This window comes from Eucyclogobius newberryi, unplaced genomic scaffold, assembly GCF_026437365.1.
Source record: "Eucyclogobius newberryi isolate DKJ021-1_F unplaced genomic scaffold, fEucNew1.0.hap1 SCAF_15, whole genome shotgun sequence".
NCBI classification, from domain to species: Eukaryota; Metazoa; Chordata; class Actinopteri; order Gobiiformes; family Gobiidae; genus Eucyclogobius; species Eucyclogobius newberryi.
In genome coordinates this window covers 21,360,353-21,384,616 of record NW_027315779.1, presented here as the reverse complement: position 1 = coordinate 21,384,616, position 24,264 = coordinate 21,360,353, and the positions used below count along the sequence as shown (strand labels likewise).

Here is a 24,264-nt window from a genome sequence, read left to right as displayed (position 1 = left end):
TAAATTCCTGTGAACATTGTTTAATCAGCATTTGATTTGGTCATATAAAAAACAACCCTGGAAAGCCCGCAGTGTCAACTGCTGTTGTAATTTTGGGTGTTACAAATGTAATTTAATTAATTTTAACAGGTGATAAGGTCAAAGGTCAAATTTTTTCCAATTTATGGGATAACTTTTCAGCGCCAATGCGTGCTCATTCCAATATCCATTTGACGCTAGTTTTAGTATTGATTAGTATATAGACTTTTTTGACAAGCCTTCTTTGATGCTTTATAAAGAACATCACTTCCAACTCCAGAGTAAAGGGTAGCTCCACTAACTCAAAATCAAAACAAATGATGCTTAAATGATCAGTAACTTAACTGTAGCCTTAACCAATTTAAGGTAAGCATGTAGCCATCATAAAACTACACCAAATTTGCATTTGTGTAAAGCAGCTATTTAATAAAAACATTAAAATATCCTATTGTGTTACCTTTTTTCTGAAGCTGAGTTCTTTTCTTCTGTCGCATGTCAGTCTCTTCGCCCCGGGCCTTGGTCTGTCGCTCCAGTTCACTGCGCAGTACAGCTATACGCAGCAGCATACATTCTCGCTCCTTTTTCTGCCAACACAAAAATGTATGGCGTTTATTTACTAACCCCCAGATTTCTATGGGTCTCTTGTAAAAACAAGTTACTCTTACATGCTGATGCCACATCGCATAAATTTTATAGACAATGCAAGCATTCACCGTCTGTAAACCTCATTCCACTTTCAATAAATAAAGCAAGATACTGTAGCTGGATATGAGCTATTCAAAACATCTACTGAGCCCCAAGATCACAATCTGCTGATAAGCTAAAGTAATGGATCCATGTCATGGGAATGGCAGGCTGCCTGCTCCTGCGTGGAGATCCCTCAATTTATTGTAACTGTAAAGGGTTTTCTAAATTGTTGTTTACAGAATCAAAATCACCAAAATCTACAAACAGGGTATTAATACAAATGCCCATACTCAAGTTTACACAAAGATTGTGTGCAAATTCAGATTTTTTCTGTGTTGAGCAGCTCTCTGCTGGCTCCTTTTTTCTCCAGTCATTATAAAAAGGTATGTGGCTGTACAGAAAGCTAATCATCCATCCGATTACTTCTGATCATGTGGTTGCCCACTGCTTCTGGTTGCTCCAGTAGGATTAAAACATGGGTCAAATTCAGGGAACAGATCATCATCCAATGACAATACATTACATTTCACCTAAGCATCAGGGACCATGACAGTTTGAAAAACGGAAGTAGAGATATGTTTCTTGTTGAGGGCATTGTAGCTGAAAGCATGAGGATAATCTGTATGAAGGAAAGGGCAGATAAAGCCACATCTCTTCAGTGCATCACACCCTTATGCCTACATGTTAACCACCACCGGCTTTGGCACGAAACAGGAGCCTCCTACACGCTCACTGAAGCCTGTGGCCCAGTTGACAAGTGGGTCAGAAGAGTGAAAGTGTGCAGAGGGCCTGTAGCCCGGCGCAAAGGCCCGTCTGACTGTGAGGGAACATCAAACAGGAGTGGGTTTGCTGAGTAAATAAGCCGCCAGTCTAGGGGGCAGGCAGATGAATGGCATGGAGTGGGTAAGAGGGTAAAAGGGCCATGAGCAGGCCTGGTGGACTCTCAGTGTCTTCCTTTGATCCACCAACACAGAGAGACTACAGGCTCCTCTAGAAGTAGAAAAAAAGCTTTACAATAGTCACATAATGCACCCATGTCTTCAAGGGTTTGAGCTGCTGGGCCCTTGCAGAAAGGTAGAGGACCAGGATTATGGGATTTATTAGCCAATGGGAGCTTTGATAGGGTTTTGAGGGATGTTTTACTTAAAAGAAAATATCAGAGGCAGCTTTTTCAATGGAATTCTTTGTGTCAGAAGAATGTTTTTGTGTGCAGAAGGCTTCAGCAGAGTTACAGGACGTGCAATGAAAAACATCCTGATCAAAAGCTGACAGCTGGAATTGAACAACATAATGGAGAATGCCTGGAGATTGACACACAGAGCCTTGGTATGTGTTGTATGAAGAAGCACAGATTATTTGACCAAAATCAACACTCCAGGGAGGACCAACCTTTTATGTGGGTGTCGACAATAAACACCCTGTCAAACCTGGATCAAGCTTTACAGGACTATGGTGAGAATGCTCTTTAACTGATATCTTCAGAGAACCGTTCGGACCACTCGTCACAGTTTACACATAAAAAAAAAAATCAAATAAACTCTTCTACCGCTGTTTTCTCTGACGTATTGGGTCAAGACTGAACCAAAACTGGTCTTTCATCAGGGAACCTCTGCCCTGCCTTCACAGCCCCAGCACAGCATGGCTTCACTTTTCCCTCTCCAAGATTCAGCCTTTTAGTGGCGCGATTGTTCTGACACGATGAATGTGCAGCATAAAGGGGCAGAAAGCATGTTTGGATCATAAAAACACAAACAACTGTAAGGAGTGTGGCTGAGGCCGGTGTAAACAGTGGGCACGTTCGTGTGTCGTGCACATGTCGGTGCATGCTGCAGATACGCAAATGTAGATGTGGAAAAGCAATGAGTATTGTCCCGCTTTACTGCATTATACAAGATGTTCAGAAGAGTGTGGCTGTGGAGGAGATAGGCGCTTGCATGTGTCTGAGCGCTCTACAGAGACGCAGGGAGATGGAAAGTGCTGACTGTATAATACCATTTGAGCTGCAACCACTGCAGGAGGAAATACAAATAAATTTTACATTTGTAAACAATTATTACTTTGTAGCTAAAGAGTGATTCGCTTTTTTACTTTAAGAAGCCCCAGACGCCCTGCATGTATCACCCATTGCAAAAGTGCAGTTCAAATAAAATGAGGGATAAAAATAGCTCATAGCGGAATTTTTGGGACCCTGGCCATCATAATGACCAACTGGAATTATGTCTTATTCCGGAAGCTGGCCTGGCGCCGCCATGCGATGCAATCCTCCTTCCGGTTGCATTAGTTAACATTGGGCTGCCGACCTCGAGAGAAAAGGAGTTCTACACAGACTAAAGTTGTTGTTTTGGGCCACCAGGGAATCAGTGCATTGTTCTTGTTGGTCACATGAACATTGGACATTTTCACAACTCAATCTACTTTATAGCATATTTCCCCTCACTCTCCAAAGATGGGCGGGATAAGGTGAATGTCCATTAGAGAATGCCCGATCTCCTGGGGCAGGGCCACTACAAGCCATTTGGGTGCCCTACGCAGAAATGCTCAGTGACACCCCAAACCCCCTTCGAACTTGTAAAGAATATGGATTTACCGGTATAAAGTTTATTTATTAATTTCAAATATACAGGCTATTTCATTTTTATAGATTGCTTGAATCACAATGCTAAGGCAGGTGGGGATCATGTAATTTCTTATTCTGGTGCACTTTAGATGTGATGTTATTAGCAACTCAGTCAGTAGCCCATCACCAACATGTGTTTTGGCACTGACTGTCTTCACCACTAACATGTATCTGGGACACAAATTCCCAACAATGGACTCAATAGATGGACATCGTTGGAATATACTTTTGGCAACAGCAAAAAAGGTTATCACAAAAAAACTGATGGCTCAGACTGAACCGACTCCCAGTAACTAGGCGCAATGGACATTGAAATCAAGTGGAAAAAGTCACGTCAGCACATTTGAAAATAGACGAACTCTGGGACAGATGGGATGTTAATTTTTTTTGTTTTAGGTATTTTCGCTCTCTGCATCTTGTTCTTTTGTTTGCATTTGTTTTGTTTCTATAAAAATAGAAGACTTATGTCATATTAATGGTTTTAAACAGAATATGTGGCTCAGTAGAAAAATATGATTACACTGTGTGTGTAAACAGCTTCCACTGCGGAACTGCACTAAGCAATTTTGTTTTAAATTTATTTCTCCTTGGACAGATGGAAAATTGCGCTTTTGTAGTATTTGTAAAATCATTTTCTTGAGACCAGAACAAAGGGCTTTTTTTTGTTTTTAATCTTAATTGCTTACCCGCTCTGTGCAAGATGCTGTTGTCCTTAGCTTCTCCTCGATCTCCTTCCCAATCTTCTGCACCGTCACTTGTGTCTGCTTAATGGCTCTTTGTGCTGTGTGAAGCCTTCAGAAGAACAACAGAAATAACATCAACCACCAACCTAACATTTCACATTTCAGTCCTGAGTATATATTCCTTACTGATTCTGGTGTTGTGTACCACAACCAAAAAAAGAGGGGTTGGAGGCTGAATCAAAACGGCTTTACATTTGGAATGCACCTGTGTTAAATTCTTAATAAACTGAGCCTTCAGTGTTTAACTTTGGTTAAAGAGGCTCTTCTTACTTTCTTTAACTTTAGAAAGCATTCTCAGGTTGTCTGCATCAAGCTCAACTCTTAGAAAAAAAAGGAAAAACAAGGCTATGGTTAATATTACTGGCAATTTTACCAGAAGTTCAGGGCCACCTTTGGACACTATTGCACCTTTTAGTAAAAATAAATAAATAAATAAATAAATATGGCAGTGTAAATATAACTCAAAGAGTTATCATGTTATCCTTGTATTGACACTTTCCGCTTACGACATCTTGGTAGATGAGTTTTGGCAGCTTCAACTGTTTAAGCGTATGTGCTAAGAAGTGCTAAGAGGATGTGCTAAGAAGTTTGCACTGAAAAAGGACCTAAAAAACCTAAAAATATAAATAACTAAAAGATAATGTATTCATAAATATCTGTGCAGCGTCAAACCTTATACGTGAAAACATTAATTTGCCACTCTTCCCACTAATAAGCATTCCTTTTGATCCCCTATTCTGTGTGAAAGCAGAATTTGACTTTCTGCAGGTGAAAATATGCATTTATCACTTCTTCTCTTCACAAATTCCTGAGCTGATTAACCTTCTGCTCATCAATAGTGACTCTGGACGTTCGAGACAGAAACACAGGCTCTTTCTGCCGAGGCCTTCATTGTCACAAACCCAGAGGTCTGTTTCATTCAGGAAGTTGTGACAGACTAACAACTCAAACAAATTTTACATTGATAAACAAGCAAGGTGAGGGAAAATATGTGATTATTAAGAGGCCATCTAAGAAAAATGTCATTATTCCGTACAGCTTTGACAATACAACTAAAATAAATTGTTCATGTTTTTGTTCACCAGCCACAGTCCGTGTTGAATAACAGTGTGCCATCTGGCTTTCACAGATAATATAACGGTATGAGAGCCAAGCAAGACAAGACAGCACGCAGAAGTACCAGTCAAGCCAAGGCCATACAGCTGCACATGACCCAGTCATTCTCAAATGGCAGCAACCAAATTATCACAATTTTGTTCACAACTGCACATTTAACACTATTTTTTTAAGTGTTTTGTCATCTGAAGACCTGTAATAACCTCTAGTTGTGTAGAGTCCCATTTGATTACACTGCCTTACCGCAAAACTTTGAAAAATAAGATCCTATTTAGACGATGAAGGTTTTTTTTAGCGTGTTGTGGGAGGCCACTGTTGCCTTCACCCTCAAAAGAATATGCACAGAGAAGGTAGTATAACCCTCCAGGTACCGCACTTACTCAATTTAACACTGGGTTTTTACTTTATATTAAGAGAGGAAATAAATACATCTATGAAGCACAGTCTGACAAGGGTTTGAAGAATAATCTAATGTGAAATTAAAAATCCAACAAAAATAGTCCCAGATGACCGTTTACTTTTACAGGCTTTGAGTTAAAGTACAAAAACACTTCTTCATAAAGTATGTACATGGTAGTCGTTTGTTTTCTGTGCCAATCCACATTAGGAGGCATGAAATGCTAACAAAAGCATTCACATCCGCACTTATCCTCCGAGTGAATGAAAGCTTAGGCATTAGGTTCACTGTTGCACAAGCCCCTGAAGACATTGATCAAGCATCTCATGAAACAACAGTAGAAAACACCAGTGCTGATGGTATTCTGTGTTGATAAACCCCAGAGGGCATGAGAAATCCCACCTAAAGCTCACACTGGCGAAGCACCACTTCTGTTGACACTACTGTACAGTCTGTACACGCAGACTCCACCGATCAGAAAACAAGGCCGGCATATGGCTCTCATCATTAGGTCAAAAAGCAGCGTTTGATATTGGGGTTCTAAGAGTTTGAGACTGTGATGAGAAGAGATGTCAAAGCAACCATGGAATGTCCAAACATAGTCAAAGTGATGCATTTTCTGTATCCAGAGCAAAGCTTGATTGAATTATTTGTATTTACATTTGTTTTCATTTACTAAATTAAGTGAGATGGTTTTGTCTGAGCTCAATATAGTGAAGAAATCATTCTGACATGAAGGGTGCACTATTATGCGACCAGTCTGTATGTTTGAAAAATAAATTGTCAAAAAAAAAGTCTGTACTGATCAAACCAGATAACCTGTGAGGCAAAAGAGTGCTAACCTCCATAGTACCTTATTGGTCATATCGTTTCACACTAGGAAACAGAATATACCTGCAGGGTAGTGGTTTCTGATGAAACATTGTACAGAATCATAAAGCAGAAAGATAAAAGACTGAGCTGAACTGAACCTCTGACAGCAGCAGACGACAGCAGCGTCAGTGGAACTGTGCTTATGTGGAAAGTCCCAAAGTCCCATGAACCATGAGCATGAACCATGAGCATGAACCATGAGCATGAACCATGAGCATGAACCATGAGCATGAACCATGAGCATGAACCATGAGCATGAACCATGAGCATGAACCATGAGCATGAACCATGAGCATGAACCATAAGCATGAACCATGAGCATGAACCATAAGCATGAACCATGAGCATGAACCATGAGCATGAAAAAAGGGCTCATGTCATGTCCCTCAGTTATAACACTTACACAGCTATTTTTTAATTTATCTAGCATGCTGTTTTACAAACGAAATGCGGTGGAGACCTTCATAATACTATGAAGGTCTGGCCAGTTCTATTTTGGCCATTTAAAAGTATATCATTATTTTACAGCGTAATTAGACTGTGTTTTATAACCGGGTTTCCTCAAGGGAAACCCTGTTGGTTTGAAAGTAGTATTTACATTCTAAATTTAAATATTATGTAGTAGAAAAAAACCCGTTTGTCAACATATTCCAACCAAGCAGTATTTTTTTCCAACTTAAGGAATTCCCTGTGTGCGTTTTGTGAAGCTCCGTCTCCTTCATGTGGACAGTAAGGTTATTGCAAATGACTGATGGAGTCATTACATTTTACTATACTTTAGTCAGTACATATCATTTACCAGATGTTTTCCTTTCCACATTTATGATGATAAAAGGATTAATTAATGTAGTCCTTTAAGCCTAGACATGCTTCTTAGGCCATTCTTTTTTGTGTGTTTTTGGTTTATTTTAATTTCATCTTAAACTCTTAAATGCATAAACACTGTATATTTCATTTTCTTATGAATTTTATATTGACTAGTATGGCTGGGATTTTCTTTGGGTGTGTACATATCTATCTGCCATAATACATTATAATCTCTCTAAATGTGTCTTTCTTTTACATTTTCCTGCAACGCCATCTACTGGAAAACTAAAACATTGCAGCAGAATGTTTAAGAATTTTAAGTTTAAAATTGTATTTTTTTTATTTTTTTTTCACTCAACTACAGATTTGTAGATGTATGCAAGTCTTAAACACTATGGAATAGATCGATACCTGAGCAAAGAAAAGACACTGTAGGAGTTTCTGACTGAAGTCTGCTCCACCTGAAGCAAGCTATTATTCTTCCTTTCCGATGAGTCCTGGAAAAGCCATGGAATCATTTAAATAATAGAAAAATATTACAAATGTACAGAATAAAAAAGATCAAGCCTGTACCTTATAATCGAAGTCAGCTGCATAGTAGCCATCATTCAATCCAAATATAATTTCATTTGGATACCGAGACCGAATCTGTGAAGACAAAAAATACTCAGTTACATAAATTATAGAAAATATTTATTGTACATTAAATTTAGACATAATTGCTATACCTGCTGTCCTGTATATCTAAGACCATTCAAGTTCACTTTCCATTCAATAAGCAGCTGATAGTGTTCCACTTGGCCTCCCCAAATCCGAACCACAAAACAACACACAGAGGTGTCCAATAGGTCTGGTAACATTCCAAAATCTAAACTTCTCCAAGTCGGGTTCTGATAAACAAGTAAAAACAGATAATTAGCTTATTAGCGAGACCGTGCTTAAAATGTACTGTCATGGAGATGAAGTTTTTACTAAACAAAGTAACTCCAACAGACATTATATAAGGGAAAAAAGTGGACAGATTCAAAACTAGAAGTTAAAAACAACAGAAACCAACTAGGAAAGAGATGGCAGAAGGCAGGGATTGTAGAAGACATTTAACAGGAAAAACAACAGGAAACAATAATGCATGTCAGCAGAACTCTCAAGCAAAGTACGAGTTTACAGGCTGTCGACAGTATTGCTCCATATACATATACATTATATTTTACTGGTATATTAGGACACCTGTTTATGTTGCTATGACTGCAGTCTGATACAAAAGAATACCAAACTAAGAGTCAATGCAAGATGGCAGAAATGTATTGTCATTGTGACAATTATTGTGTCGATACAGGAAACAAATGAGTAAAATGATTTACTTCATAAGGATTTACTTTACATATAAGCATTTAGGGAAACATTCCCTGCAAAAGAATACTTGCCAGCGAGTCCCGAATGACCTCACTCTTATAAAAATCTGAAAGAGAAAAAAAACAGTAATGGGATTTGGAAAACTAATTTCATCGTGTTGATTTTTGACAACTTTCAAACCTCTAGATATGCGCTCTCCAACACAGAGGTGAAGAGTGAAATATGTGTCCAGCAGTGGAGAACCATTCCTGTGCGCAATGTTTCGAGCCGCAATGCTCCGGAGATGCCGTAGTCGCCTCTATTGAAACAAAGACACACAATTGTTGGTATGAGTTTCACTCTCATTATAGAAAAGAAATTAGAAAGAATAGCAGTAAATAATCACAAAATACAATTATGTTTAACATAAAACATAGACAGAACAAGTGGCCCATCCATCTACTTGACCATACTAATACTGCACAGAATGAATATGTGGATTTCAAGTGCTCTATTTAGGTCAACAGAAAAAACACCATATTTTTCTACTTGAATTAAGTAATAATATTGAAATACTGAAAGCTCTGGTTATTAGACGCACTGATGTGATGGGGACATATTCTGTAGAGTCAAGCCCATGATTTGTTACCGCCTGAGGCATTATCAGCCATACTGAGACTAAATCTGAGTCATGGGATTCGCTACGAGTTTAAGAACGTTGGAAACAGAACACTGATTGTTCCACAAAACATGGGCTGTATCATACAATGCTAAATAAATAAATAAATATGCAACGATCAAAATGGGATTCTCCATTACATTATCATTGATGTCAGGATTTAAACATTTCCAAGAGCTGTGTGTCAAGAGTGTAACAAAAATGATTAGATGGTCACAAGTTTCCTTTCTACAGGGTACTTGATGAATGTAAAAGCTGTACAGACACAAGGGACTAAATCAACTTAACGTTCAGAAATGATTGCACCCAAAGCAAAAGTTTAAAAAACACATTTGTGTGTTGAGTGGTTTCATTGTTTAGGACTAGTACAATTAAATGTGTTCCTTTCATTGTTTGTTCATGGTTTCTCCGTCCTTGTGCAGCACTTTGGAAATTGTATGAATGGTTTATTGAACAAAGCAGACAATAGTCACTCCATAAAGGACAGACTGAATTAATAAATCATAATTTTGAATGTTTAGACACTACACAGGTTCAGGTGGAAGGCTCACAACCAGCTTGTATCCATGGGGATAATATGCTTTTGCCTAGAATGTTACACAGCATGGCAGTAAACTTGACTTGATGGACACAGACACCACCAGGTCAAGTTACAGGTCCGACCTGTGGAGAGGTGACCTTGCTCACTGTAAGAATGCATGTTTTACAAGGATTTTTTTGTTACAATAAAAACTTGCAAGTAACTTAAATGTCATTCTGTGAAACATTCCAGGCTAACCTATAACGGTAGTTTCTTGTAATGTATTATAAGGATTTACATGGACCACAGCTCAAAACAGAAAGCATGACGTGAGTTTAGGGACTGACTGGACAGTTTAATATGCCTTTTCACTTCTCAATACATTGGCGAGAACAATTTTAAAAGCTTTTGCTCCCTTCAAAACGATATCGACAACAACCTTAATCTCATGTAGACTTTAATACGGGGAAGATTTCAAGTGTCTGAAGCCGTGTGTTGTAGATGCACCTTGTTTAATGTGTGTAAGTGAGACAGGTGAGCTTCAGGTCTGTCCCTGTGATTTGTGACATTTACACAGTAGTAAGATAAAGAATAAGATATTTTATACTTTATTTCTTACACAAATGTGATACAGCTGGGTCAGAAGTATAACCTGACCGTCATGTGTGCAGAAATCAAAAGTTAGCCATAGTAGTACAGTAGCAATTTAGCTAAGAAACCTAAGCTAAACTTTATCTTAGAAACCTAAATGCAGACGATGTTCTGAAACGTGCAAGTAACATTTATAAGCAAACTGAATTGCAGTTGATTTGCTAAGAATCGGGCTTGTTTTACACGAGCAAGCTTATGTGACTTAGCATTGGCTATGCTAATCTACTAGCCTGTTTGACAGGCCCGTGTTTCCTCATAGCAGTAAGTTTACAATGTGCACAAAGTTATATAGATGCAGTTCAAAGTGCAATCGCACATGCAGGAAGGAAACATGTGTACCTGCTGAGACGTGAGCTCCACATGCAAAGCTCGTGAAGAGGATGCTCCAGAGTTGGTGACAGAGGCGGCGGGGATGGAGAGGACCCGGCCACTGATAGAGTTCATCCTCCTGTCGGCATCGAGCGTCCCTCATGCAACTAAACATGGCATGTTAGCGGCAGCTTGGTCCTCGGCGTAAAGTCACCGACGCCTCGGCTGTGAAATACAGTCAAACGGTACAGTCGCTTGAGAGCCACAACAGCTGTCAGCTAACCAGTGTGGGACGTAAACAAAGTACAGTTCCTTTGCTACAGTTGACTCGGAAATCCGTCTCCGGAAATGTCGCGCTTCAGTCAGTGCGCTGATTGGCTCAATGCACTGCTCCTCACTCAATTAACCCCGCCTATTTGTAATGTACTACCTTTTCATTGGTTAGAATATCTGTTGCCCTTTTAGCACGGGGCGGTGTTCTTCAAATCTGTCAAACCTACAGAAAACCAGGAAGTCGCATAGTTCACCCATGAGTTCACCGCTATAATATAATACATCCATGGTTCACCGTGACGTGCCGGCGATAAGGTGGTTTATAGCCCCGGAGATAATGTGAAGGAGAAAGTTCGCCTACGGAGCACCAATGTAAACAGTTGCAAATGCAAACACGACATTACTAGATAATAACAGTGCCAATTACGTTTAAGAAGCAAACATTCATATAGAATTCTTGTCTGACCACTCCTAAATTTAGTTCAAATGCGGTTTTGCACGGTGTTGTAGTCTGTCAAAACATGTTGGGACTGGCTGGTCAGGCAAATATTCTACAATCATGAGTTCTCTGCATCAGATTCGACAGTGCTGGCACAGTAAACTACCACAAGGGGGCAGAAAGGTGAGGGTATTTTTAGTCAGTATATTTGAGCCTCAAACCAGAACATTTACAATTTAAATATACTGACTTTAGGCTTTATGACGCAAAAAAAAAAAAGGTTTGAACTAGTGTCTTTGTAATAACACCAAAGCATAGCCACAGGACACAAACTTTCTGTAAATGTACAAAAGTTTAATTTAAATACTGATAAACAAATATTGCAATTCATTTGAGATTATTGCTTGTTGTACATTGCACCTGATTTTCTGGATAAAATACCTTCTAAATGATTGTTCTTATTTGATGGTTAATTCCATACAGGCATTAACATCCACAAATCCTTTAAATACTTTCTTTTATCTATGTATACAAGTCTCAGGTGAATAATTGCCCTCATAGTTGTGCACAAACCAATCCAAACTGAGACATTCGTGAAACCAATAAACAAACATTCATAAAATTGTTTTTAAACAGAAGATCAGTAGTATAAAAGTACATTACATTAATGGAACAAGCATAGTCCTTTTTCCATTTTATAGAATTCAATTAATACTGCATGGCAATACATTTCACAGGCACATCTGTATTCAAAATTAACATCTAGATGTCAATTTAATGAATTTTGAATTACATTTTCTATTTGCATTGTTTGTGCTTTTCCTACTATAAGAGCTTATGGTAGATGCTTAAGAAAAATGGCACTTTGACTTCTTCCAAACCTGTACATTTGACCCTCCCTCTAGTGGATTATATCCAAACTGCACTCTTAACAAGTGGAAACACTTGAAATATTACAAGAATAGTTGAAGCAAATATCTTTAAGCTAACCCACAATACAATTTCCACCCAAAGTGATTTCCCAAAACAAACTGTGCGATTATAGTATGTACAATAAAGGGCAAAGTTCAAAGTATTTTAGAATTTACAGTCTATGGACAATCAAATATATGTTAGGTTGATAAGCAGAAAATATGTTTGATGGTGGCTCAGTTATTATCCCAGGACCAGTCCTTTTTTATTGGATATACAAAACGTCACTTTCTTTAAGGCCAGAGCGCGTCTTGTACTTGTCAAAAAGGCACAGGAGCGACTTGACATACATTGAATGGTATAAATCTACCATTTCCTCTGTTGGATCTTCAATTCTCGGCACGGTGATAGGCTCCCCAACTGTAAGAAATACAAGCAACAGATAATGTTACAACAAAAACTAACATAAAAGTTTGGAACTATTATGCAGTACTACAATATCAAATGTACTAAACTATGAGAAAACTTGCAAAGTAAATACAAGTTACCTATAGTTGTGATAGGCTTGCAAAAAGGCACAATTCCCCAAGTGTCTCCAAAAATGAGGCCACATCCATGAAAAACACAGGGAGCAAATCCCAACAGTTTTTGTAACCTCTTCTGGAGCGCTCTCCACCACGTCCCCTCTTCAAAGATCACTTGTTTATAGGCATCATTTTCCCCAAAGGAATAGACTGGAACAAGGTCGGACCTGAAGGATAGAAGAGAAATAGTTGCAGTAAAGCTGGATAAGGCTTCAGACCATGGACTCAAAAGTAAATGCCAAAGTCAGACGCATGGTCACAACAAGCTCTCAATCAATCTTTAGGACCCATTTTTTGTAGAATAGTTATCTGGTTATTGAATAATCTAAAAAACTGCCTGCCTTTTCCATTCCATTTGTTGTTTAGAAGGCGATAACAGATCTAAAAGACATTTGGATTACTAAAAAACTAGACGACAGTTACGGTTGGTACGGTGCAAAGTCCACAGGGGAGAGTAGCCCCATGTGGCCAACACGTCTGGGATTTTTTTTCGGTACTGCATTCTCAAATGTTTAACAGTAATCTGAACTTTGATCTTAATGAGCTGCAAATAGAGTATTTATGCAATATAAATTTAGACTTGCACGCATCTTAATCAACTATAAATGTTTCCCCCACCTGGCAGGGCCGATACAGAATAGTATAAATACTTTAGTATTCAAAAGACCAAATCTGTAGATGGAGCATGACTCTTGGATGAGAGTAGAAACGTCTTTTCTAAAACGGTATCCAGTTGACCAAGACCGAATCATTCTCTACACTGGAAAAGTACTGGACATATTAAAAGACTAAATATGAATGAAGTCACCCTTTCTGCAGGGCCAGCTTGACAAAACCTTTGCGATTCTTGAGGGTTACAGAATTCGTGCCTGGTACACAATCCAGAGACTCTGCAGCCCCTCCAATTACAATGACGACTGCATTCCCCGTCCCATTACAGGATAGTAGATAGTCAATGGAGTTCTTGTTCACAGGGCAGATACCTATATGGGACAAGAACAGATTGCCAAAATATTGTTAAGAAATGCATCTAATAATACATTTTTAAAAAATAGATTTATACTGCTTGTACATCTGTGGACATACAGCCTGTTCAAACAAGCCCTCAGAACAGAACTGTAAATGAGAATGTAAACTCAGCAGATCGATAACATACACTGACTGAACCCGGCAATAGGACAAAGGTTGAACTCTAGATCTGATACACTTATGTCATCAGCCATGTTAAGAACCCAGACCCTTTAAAATTCCCTACAGTATATTAAAAGTACTAAATAGGCCAACCTTGTTATCATGTTTAGAATTGTTTATATTCATTTATGCATGTTTCAGTAATCCTTCATATTCAGTTCTTGTGCGCTAGCAAATGCTCAAAGTTGTTCTGATCATTTCAGAAATCATACAGCCTTCACTACAAAGCATATCTTGTTATATTTGGGACCGTCGCTTCCTAATAAAATGTAAACATGCAAAAGGGCCAGAATTATGCACGTTTACACACATTTGAATCCCCTCACCTCCGGACATCAGGTAGTCCCGAAGCACAGGAAAACGAAAGTTTCCAGCCAGCGTCGCCAGTGAAGGTTTGATGCCAGGGAATTTTTTGGAGAATCCAGTGGCTTCAGTTCCAAAATTACAGAACGCTCCAAAACAAAGAATCCCATGCGGGTGGTAGCCAAAGATGTAGTTCCGATTGGGTAACAAATTGTGGGTTTTAATAAGCTGAAAGATATTAAAAAACAAAATTGCATTTATTTACACACAACTTGTGAAAATGGAACGGGCTTATCAGTTCAGTGACACAAACACGATCAAGAACAGTCATATAGTTATGACTCAGCATCACTCAGACTACAGACTGAACACCTGTGGCTGCAATAGAGAACTTTGAACCTGCAGCTTTATCGCAATTAGTTTCAATCCAAGACAAGATGACTTCAATTATGTCACGTACCTACTATTTTGGGCAGCATTTCTTGGACTTGCCATTACAACATTGCTGCACACATTCATATCACACAAGTACAAATTTGCCAAGAACAAGAAAGTAAACATGCTTTCAAAACTATTGAATCATCCAATCTGTAAATTATAAATTAAATTAAAGTCCATTAGATCTCCCCACAGATTCAGACACCTACACCTAGATATAGCAAATGTTAAATGTTCTAATATTAAGCTCTTTGACTACAACAAATAAGCTAAAGGATAAGATTCTGTGGAATGTGTGGGCGTCACTCTCCACATAAGTTTTTATAACAAGCATAATGCGGAAAGATCCAGAGACTAATTCTTGACAGAAAGTGGTGCATTTTTAGCTTGTTACAAAATACGCTTAAAGTAAACTCATTAATAACTTTTCAGCAAATAAACCATTTCACTCATTATTGTAGCTTCTTGGAAATTGTGTAAAGGGAAAACAAACTAGAATGAAAGGCCAGCACAAACATGTTGATCCTTGTGGAACTGATCAATGGTTTTAAATCCACAAAGGTTACGTTGTACATTGACATTTTAAACATTTGTTAAATATTGTAATTTGAAAAGAAAAAAAACTGAATGTAGAGAGATTTAGAAAGTAACTTCTAATGTTAATCATAATTTCATTCATCCTGCTTAATAATTATCGTGTCAGTGGCATAAAGTTTGAATATCATCGTTTATCATATTTTCTGTAGCAACATAAAATAAGGCTTCAAAATGTGTTGGGCCGAATACACAGGTTGATATTGTCTGAACCAAAGATGTCCTCTTGTCTAATGGGAAAACAAAAAACAACCTGAGATATCAGGTAGAACAAAGTCTAGAATCCTCAAGTCTTCACAATAATAATAATAATCAGCACAGGACCAGGAACGGGATGACGCGCACAGCTGATACCCCACCAGTTCAATAACTTATCAACCATTCATATATCGATAAGCAACCCTAAAGATCCAATATTGATGACGCACAAAGGCAAATATAAATGTATTAAAAAATAATAATAACGTCTGGATGTTAAATATGTTCCATTGGTTTTAATAGATTTTTGGCAATACTATTAAGAAGAGATCAGAACTCAGATTTTAACAATATTTGAGTTCTCAGACTGCATCTGCAGATTGATAATGACTCTTGGATGAGTCAAAACATCAGGATCAGGATTACAACAGAATATTTCTACAATGAACACTCCTGGACGAATGAGGATTACACAGACTTTTTATGAAAGTTTTTTTTTTTTTTTAAATACTACAAGCTTACAATCAACTACTGAGAAAGATCAGCTTACTCTTATTGGAAAGTAATCTCTGAAGTAGGTCCACACTGTCCAGCTCCTCACCCAAGATGATCTTCGCCCACCTAAGACAAAAATCACACGCTCTAATTTAGAAGAGTCAATAACAATTAACTGAAGATGTTTTTAGGACAGAATGGAAGATTTTATTATTATTATTATTGTTATAAATTCAACTCCCAAGAAGCCATAAAATGTTAAGTTTGGAACGATACATTGCCTTGTTTAGGCGTGTTCCAGTCAAAGATGAGCCAGGCAGTGTAAATGGCAGCAATCAACCAGCAATCAGTGAGGAACATGTAAGCAAGCAGCACCGTGCAGGCAGCCCCTGAGAAGAAACAAAGACCATACACAACGTCATTATTAGGCCATTTAAGACAAATGCCACTGAGCAAAGTGACCTACTTATGAGGCCAATGAGACTAAACACTGGTTTCTTCTCATGCTTGGGCTTATCCAAGTATGAGACTAAACACTGGTTTCTTCTCATGCTTGGGCTTATCCAAGTAACACAGAAGGTCCCAGATACTTTCACTCACCCAGAGCCAAGAAGCTGAGGACCCACTGAAGCACAGAGATGACCTGGAGATGTTTCTCCATCTTGGATCGGCAGGGCCACAGGGCTGCAGGCACGTCCTGCAGGGCAGAGAGGATGCTGGAGCCTGTGCCTTGGAAAAATAAATATGCCTACAATTAGAAAAGGGTGACAAAATAGCGGCTCCTTTAAAAACAACAACAAAAAACACCTTGAAGTACTCCTGTACAGAAAGGGTCCAATACCTTAAAGGAGGTTCTAATTATGTTGTATCCATGAATAAAAGTCATTCGTAAGAGTATCCATTTGGTATACAAAGAGTATTTTCCTCCCAATCCATGTCGAAGTCTTCAGAGCAACAAGCAAACTAACAAGTAACAGTTCATCATGAGAAGAAAACGCTCCCGTCTAATCCCCTCGTTACAGGACAAAAATAACAGTCACCATGTTGGCCCAGGTAATGCCTTTGAACCCAAGACTATCACTGCTTAAGCCTGCACCACACTGACCGACCGACCGAGACAGTTGGCTACAGCTTTAGTCTTGGAACAGCAGATTCAGGAGGTAGAGCAACAGCTGAGAATATTAGTCTTTTGAAATAGTCAACATACAAGAAATAGAAGATGAATGCACTCTGTCCATCCCATCTCCAGATCTATTTACTAGACTTTTGTGACATCAGATGCGGTCCAAGCAGTGCCACTCAGGCCAACACAAATGCAAATAATGTAAATCCATTTATAAAACCAACAAATTCCTCATCCCTAATGAGAATGACTTTCCTTTATTTTGTCTTTAAAAATAAAATAGGCAAGTTCAGATTTTAAACTAAATTCACAGTGAAGCCCATTTTTAGTTTTCACTTTTTTCATAAAGCCAAAAGGGGGGCTACACTAAATATTTCGATTTAATTAATCTGACTAGTGTTTTGATTTAGTTTACAATTGTTAGCCCATTACGTAAATTTGGCACAACATAGTGAACATAGTTTGAGAAAGAACGCACTGCGTGATGGACCTTGATTCGCCCGAACTGCTAATGAACAGAAAAAGTCCTTTACGGTTCCGGAAAAGTCACAGGTGCTCTGCTTACCTTTCAGGATGCCAGAGTATGCAGCGAGAATAGTCTTCATAGCTGAAACTTCTTGGTTAGTTTCACCGATCTAAAGAAACTCAGGCTGGTGTGCTTTCTCTAGCGGCGTCCTCCTCTACAGCTCCTCATTCATGATTCTGCGCCGGACTGAAGTGCGCTCCATATATTTAAGCGCAACTGGAGGGGCGGTCACCACGACGCGAGCAGCAGAGAGATGCTACACCTCCAAGAGTTTGTGCTGTGTGGGCCCCGGGCCTCTGCTCTCACAAACACAACAGCTGGACCTTCACTGCTCCGCTCGGCTGCGCCACATCTGTATTTAACTGCGGCGTCACGTGGGCGCACAGGGGGCACTGGCCTGTCAGTTGTGTCAGACCCTGATTTGACAGCCTGTTGTATGTATATGTGTTTTTAGAAATAAATCCAAAATTATTATTATTTTATTTTAACCAGATAGATGTGATGTTGTAAATTACACTTACGCTGTATCACTGTTAATGTAAATCAGAGCCTCCCCTTCTTTAGGACATCAATTTCGACTAAAATGTTCATGGTCATCACATTGGCCTACTGCTCAAAATGAGGCTACAAAAATAAGGAATTCCACATGGTATTTATAAATCACTACAGGGAGTTAACTACATTTAAACGTGTTAGAATAATGGGACAAACATGGAAGGGGCTCTACAAAAATGTTCTGATTAGGCCGTTTCTTATTGTATGAAACTGCTTAATTTTGTTTAAAGAATGACATCCCATTTGCCCTGAAAGGCTGGCTAATAAGCTGGTGATTGGAAATTGTTCATGTTTTTCTTAAATATATATATTTATTTATTTATTTATGAACAATTTTAACAACAATTTATGAACAAACAACAATTTATGAACACAACGTGTGTGTGTTAGAAAAATATACATTTAAGGTCATAAATGGATTTTGGCCAAAAACAAACAGTTTATTCCCTCTGTGTTATTAGATGGCTTGACAACCGGAAACATGTTGTTTTTGTTACAAAGGGAGAGAGAAAAGATAAGATAGGATCCAGGGAATTCAGGCCTTGAGGCCTCTGTACTTTGACCAACACCTTCAAAAATAAGTCAATAACATTGTTGCTTTGACCTCATACAAACACCACAAATTAACAAACTGTCACTTAAACAATCAAGTACAGATAAGCACCATGAAACAATATATGTAATAATAATAATAATAATATGTGGTTCTATAATTGCATAGGTATTGATTATTTACATTTATAACAGGACCTGCACTGGGCCTGATACCAGAAAAAAAAACAAATTTAAAAACTAATGTCACAGATTTAGCTTGTCTCAGCAATTCTTCTCTCCAAATTACACAGGTATAGTCTAGACTGTGTTGTAAGCGCTGGCATTTTGTCCAGTTGTTTCTTAACGCTCTTTTATTAATATGGCTGCCAAAGTCCACACACAGATCAGCTCCAAAAGTGGATAGGAAGGTTAAATTCAACGTGATAAAAGAAATGTAGACAGACATCCAGGAATAAAACAATTTACAAAAACTGAACTTTTCAACATTGGTGAGAAAGGAACACATAATTTGTCTGAAAAACAAATCTGAACATGATGCAGATTTAGAAACATGTATGGTGCATATTTTCTTTGTAATATAAAAAGGTATTCCACAGACTGCTCAATTTCGTCATTGGCAAATCACTACATTTAGACAAAGTTTAGATGTACGTCCACATCCACGCCGTAGTTGGTTTTGTGCATCTCAAAGAGATTGCTAAGCTCGTCCATGTAATGCTGGTGCAGGGCATCGAGTTCCTCTAAAGTTGGCTTGGGGTTCCTTGGCACTTTGATCGGTCGCCCAACTGCAAAGGAGACGGGACAATACACAGAGTCAGTTTACTTTGTCATTTGCAATATGTTACATTTGATGACAGTGGAGGTGAGTTTATTTAAATTATGATGAAACACAGTGTAATAGTTGTGTCAAGATGGTTATTGCCAAAATCAATCGAGCTTTGATGAAGAAATGTAATCTGTCCACTCACCTACAGTGTGGATGGGTTTTCTGTAAGGCATGAGACCAAAGGAGTATTGGAAAATACCACGGGCATGGAAAAGAGGCAGAGAAATACCCATGAAGCCTTGCAGCCTTTCCTGTGTCCAGCGAAGCCACGTTCCTCTTGAATTTTCCACTTGATCAAACACTTCATTCTCCCCAAAGGAGAAAACAGGCACCAGATGAGCACTGAGAAAAAAGTTGTTACTGTGTTAAATTGATTACAAATATTTTGAATGTGATGCACTGTGCATTTCATAGCTTTCTCTTCCTGAACAAATGTTACAACAGACTATGTGCTTTCCCAAGAATTTCCATGTAAGTGATTGAATAAACCTCTGTTTTACTTCAGCCACATGTAACTCTGATAAACTACAGACATAATCCATTCACTAAGTCATAAGAGCTTAGAGAATTAGCTGTAGTTAATGGAGAATTTGCTCCTGCCCCTGGGGCACTGTGCGCTCACCCCTGCTCCATGGCCATTTTGATAAAGCCTTTCTTCTTGGCCAAAAGCACATTGAAAGTCCCAGGATGAGCATTAAGAGCCTCCGGGGCACCACCTACTGCTATTACAACAGCTGTCCCACCACGTCGTAGTTGAAGTGGATAGCTGGCACTCTTTTTGTCTGATGGAATCAGTCCTGTGATGTTGAGAGAAAATGAAATAGGGCCATTGGGAAATAGAAGCTTGTGTGGAATAAATCTCTGATGACACTGGTGGGTCATACCTGCACACATGACATAGTCCCTGAAGAATGGGGATCTGAACCAGAGTGGCAGCATCAGCATGTAAGTGGTGAGCCCAGGAAAGAGCTGCCTGAAGCCTGTAGCGTACACACAAAAGTTGGTGAAGGCTCCAGCCACCAGGACGCCATGAGGATGAAATCCCATCACATAGTTGTGTCTTGAGTCAAGGTCAGCTGTTTTCACCAGCTGTGTAAAAAACACAATGTTAAACTTTTGTACACACTACTCGTGTTAAAATGGTAGTTTAAACTCTGTCCCTGACCCTCGGAACCTTCACTCATTGATCCCACGTGAACTGTTTGCAAATATTTACTTTTTGTTTGATCAGCTCCTGTAGACATTAAACTGAAACACTAAAACTACCCAAGTGAGAGGTACAAACTATATTATTGTCTATTGTTCATCACAAGTGATTGACCAACATGCTTGCTCTTGGAGTTGACACGTCAGTTCGGGGCCTCTTTAGATCTCAAAAGTCACAATGATCTCTGTAATCATTGAATCACTTATGCCTGTAACTTTGTCCCTAACTGGAAATCAAGCTTGTATGTAGCTGTGGTCTTTTAAAAGTGTTAAGAAATATTGCCATTAATACTTTGTTAATAAATTAATAAATATGAGTGAGGAAAAATCCATTTGGAGTATTTATTTACGTTAATGCAAGGTTAGTATATGTGAGCCCTCATCCAGGAGCCATCACACCTGCCAATCAAAACTAAACAACATTTTATACATGTCTTCATAATCACATCATACACATTTGCATTTTTTTTTTATATAGTGTGTCTTAACACCAAATTTTAGTGTTTTTTTTAACCATCTGCTTGCATTGCAGGAACATGCAAATGGTCTAAAGTTAATCATTGATCGATGATGTCAAATGAGTTAATGAACAAAAATGCTCTCCAGTCATAGTTGATGTCCACTCGATGTCCACATGTCATGACTTGAGCACAGGACTACTCATGAAACAGTAAGTAACAGAAAAGTATGTTAAAAATAAATTGATGCAATTCTACAAAATTATCATGAATCTTTCATTATTAAGAGAGGGAACATCAGCTGGTGAGATGTGAGCGTGAGCTGGTCAAATTAGAGATGGTGGGAAATTACAAACCAATGAAACAAATTGCACTCTTAAAAGCACACAGCATTTCTTTGGCCTTACATTGACTCTTTGTTCTGACTTAACACAGCATACAGTCAGATGATATTGTAAATGACTCGTTCTGAACAAGGCAAGTTGCACACATTTCAAGTATGACTGGTAACTCAGAGGCAACTGTTGTTGTGATTTTGGGCGTTACAAAAATAAATTGAATTGAATTGAATAACTTCTATGCCATTCTAATATTAACATTACGTATGATTAAACCACCCTGACTAGTTTAGCACAATTAGTTCAAGTACATTTAGTTTTATTTCTTTATTATCCCTCTGTGCACTTTTATTTTATGGCCCTGCTTTTATTGTAGATGATTGTTTACTGCATGTTTTGGCTGCTATAGTAAGTTGGCCCATTGTATATATGGCCCATATTCATACTGTTGTCTTATTTAATATAACGGACAGCATTCTATAGTAAAATATTGAGTTGATAATGACAAACATAGCTTGAAAGCTCTTGTTGGGGCAATGCAGTTCAAAGTACTCAGAGGAGACGTGTGATGTCAGACATGATGTCTTTTTGAACACAAGGCTTTGTATTCTCAGCCATTGCCACAATTTTGTCATGATTTTAAAATCTACCAACTACAAACACATGCTGCTGATAAAATCACTGTAAATATTATACATATGCATGTACATGTGTTCAAGGTTAGTTAATAAAGTTAATAAAAGTTAAAGTACATGTTTTTTTCACAGACGGTTTCTTAAATTAATATAAATATAAGGTTTTGTCTTATTGCACAGACACTGGGTTGAATAAGATAACCTTTATTTGTCCCACAATGAGGAAATTCTAGTGTTGCAACACAGACTTGGAACCTATGGACTGACGATTGATGTTCCACTTTTACAACTACGACTGGAACCAATAGCTTTTAGTAAATGAATATGTCATATGGATAATGACCAAGGGCCACAAAAAAACAACCCATCATAAGATTCATTTAAAAATCCTCTCAAACAAGACACAATAGCCACTGTCTCTGCCCCGAGCATGGGAAAAAAGGATAATGTATCAATTACATACTTTCTACTTTTTCCACATTTACATACTTTTTTAAAACAAAAAAAGATGAAATATTTCAATACAGTAATCTGTAGCAAATACTCCTAACACTACTACTACTACTACTACTACTACTACTACTACTACTACTACTACTACTACTACTACTACTACTACTATGCTGTATGCTGTATACTGATTAAGAGATGACAGCCAGCCCTACAGTTGTGAAATTGTGAGATAAAATATTTAAACTATTGAAATGGTTGTTAATAAATACTGGCTAGCGATAGGGAACCCGATTGGCCATCATAATTGGTCCTTTGCTGACAGTGACAAAGATAAGCTCCTCTGCCTGTGTGAGGCTAAAGATCAAAGATTAGATCAAATAACCTGATCTCCTACTATGACCTCTGGAGGTAAATACTGTACACACCTATACCTGCCCCTGTGCCCATGTGACAGCAATATTATGTAGCCCATATGTCAGGATCTAACCTTGATGGGGAAATAATCACGCATGTGGTTCCACATTTTGAGCGAACACAGGAAAGGCACCCTGCGGCCCCCGCGTGATGGAGTGTCGTAGTCGATGTACCACCAGACAGCATACAGCACACTGATCAACCAATATCGGGTGAACAGCAGGAAGAAGAAGAGGAAGATGCAGATGGGTGCTAAAAGACAAATTATTTTATAAGCATGATGACATTTCAACAGTGGAATTGTGCACAGTTTTCAGCTGGATAAGGCATCATCACTGATTCGACAGGCTCACCGACCAAATGTCATCATGTGGGGCCTATTTGTCTGACTTCGATGCAGTTGCTTTTGATTTAAGTGAATACAGCTGCCAGCGTTCAACAGAATTAAAGAGCATGTTCTAATTTGCCAAAAAGTGTCCTTTGCTAACAACATGCTCATCATCAAATTAGATGTTGTCCTGTAGTAAGACATTGTCACAATACATTTTCGTAAAGTGTGAATCCTTACGTTTGCACATTTTCAACTAAATAATTGAATTGTTTGTTATATTTCTTTGGCATCTTTTTTTAATTCCCTATGCTCATTTCATATAACTGTGGATATTTGTATGATTATGATGTAAATTAAAAGTATTACAGATTGCACAAATCGTTTTGACAGCATAAAAGTTGCAAAAAGTCGAAAGTGAGATTGACTGTACGACAAGCTAGGATATTGCATAATACATATACAACTACAATACAAAACCTCACCTAAAGCCAGAAAGGAGAAGACCCAAAATAGCACCACAGCGGTCTGCAGTCTGCGGTGAAGGGGCAATTGCAAGGGGGCAAAATCAATCTTCATGATTTCCACCAGAGAGGAGAACCTGGACAGAGGAGAGCCTGGACAGAGGAGAGCCTGGACAGAGGTGCTGCGGCGGCTGGAAAAGGAGCTCT

General features: G+C 38.5%; 3 protein-coding genes across 3 annotated transcripts in view; all 3 read right to left on the bottom strand.

Annotated features, from left to right (window-relative positions):
• uvrag (UV radiation resistance associated gene) overlaps window positions 1-11,109 on the bottom strand; it is a 48,608-nt gene extending 37,499 nt beyond the window's left edge. The window contains exons 1-8 of the mRNA XM_072446717.1: window positions 10,780-11,109; window positions 8,792-8,909; window positions 8,683-8,717; window positions 7,987-8,148; window positions 7,832-7,906; window positions 7,670-7,755; window positions 4,009-4,114; window positions 476-602 (exon numbers count right to left, since the gene is read on the bottom strand). Coding sequence (XP_072302818.1) covers window positions 476-602; window positions 4,009-4,114; window positions 7,670-7,755; window positions 7,832-7,906; window positions 7,987-8,148; window positions 8,683-8,717; window positions 8,792-8,909; window positions 10,780-10,884 — 814 coding nt within the window. The 5' untranslated portion in view covers window positions 10,885-11,109. The remainder of the gene's footprint in view (window positions 1-475; window positions 603-4,008; window positions 4,115-7,669; window positions 7,756-7,831; window positions 7,907-7,986; window positions 8,149-8,682; window positions 8,718-8,791; window positions 8,910-10,779) is intronic.
• A 685-nt stretch (window positions 11,110-11,794) lies between these two features.
• dgat2 (diacylglycerol O-acyltransferase 2) lies at window positions 11,795-18,143 on the bottom strand. The gene is made up of 8 exons (XM_072446716.1): window positions 17,865-18,143; window positions 16,777-16,905; window positions 16,458-16,565; window positions 16,232-16,302; window positions 14,475-14,679; window positions 13,766-13,940; window positions 12,922-13,124; window positions 11,795-12,793 (listed from the first exon to the last, which is right to left on the bottom strand). Exons 1-8 carry the CDS (start codon window positions 17,902-17,904, stop codon window positions 12,639-12,641), a joined length of 1,086 nt encoding a protein of 361 aa, XP_072302817.1. The 5' UTR covers window positions 17,905-18,143; the 3' UTR covers window positions 11,795-12,638.
• A 1,251-nt stretch (window positions 18,144-19,394) lies between these two features.
• Window positions 19,395-24,199, bottom strand: mogat2 (monoacylglycerol O-acyltransferase 2). Its single transcript, XM_072446715.1, has 6 exons — window positions 24,079-24,199; window positions 23,339-23,517; window positions 20,646-20,850; window positions 20,384-20,558; window positions 19,904-20,103; window positions 19,395-19,720 (listed from the first exon to the last, which is right to left on the bottom strand). The coding sequence occupies exons 1-6, from the start codon at window positions 24,170-24,172 to the stop codon at window positions 19,566-19,568; spliced, it is 1,008 nt and encodes a 335-aa protein (XP_072302816.1). The 5' UTR covers window positions 24,173-24,199; the 3' UTR covers window positions 19,395-19,565.
• Window positions 24,200-24,264: the final 65 nt, after the last annotated feature.

Bases quoted from the DNA above. Each gene is read 5' to 3' on its own strand.
- dgat2 (XM_072446716.1), bottom strand. From the start codon at position 17,904: ATGAAGACTATTCTCGCTGCATACTCTGGCATCCTGAAAG. The intron at 16,906-17,864 runs GTAAGCAGAGCA...TATTTTTCCAAG, and splicing joins ATACTCTGGCATCCTGAAAG to GCACAGGCTCCAGCATCCTC. The intron at 13,941-14,474 runs GTGAGGGGATTC...TGTCCCATATAG, and splicing joins GGACTACCTGATGTCCGGAG to GTATCTGCCCTGTGAACAAG.
- mogat2 (XM_072446715.1), bottom strand. From the start codon at position 24,172: ATGAAGATTGATTTTGCCCCCTTGCAATTGCCCCTTCACCGCAGACTG. The intron at 20,851-23,338 runs GTTAGATCCTGA...TTTTTTACACAG, and splicing joins GTGATTATTTCCCCATCAAG to CTGGTGAAAACAGCTGACCT. The intron at 19,721-19,903 runs GTGAGTGGACAG...TCTCCTTTGCAG, and splicing joins AAAACCCATCCACACTGTAG to TTGGGCGACCGATCAAAGTG.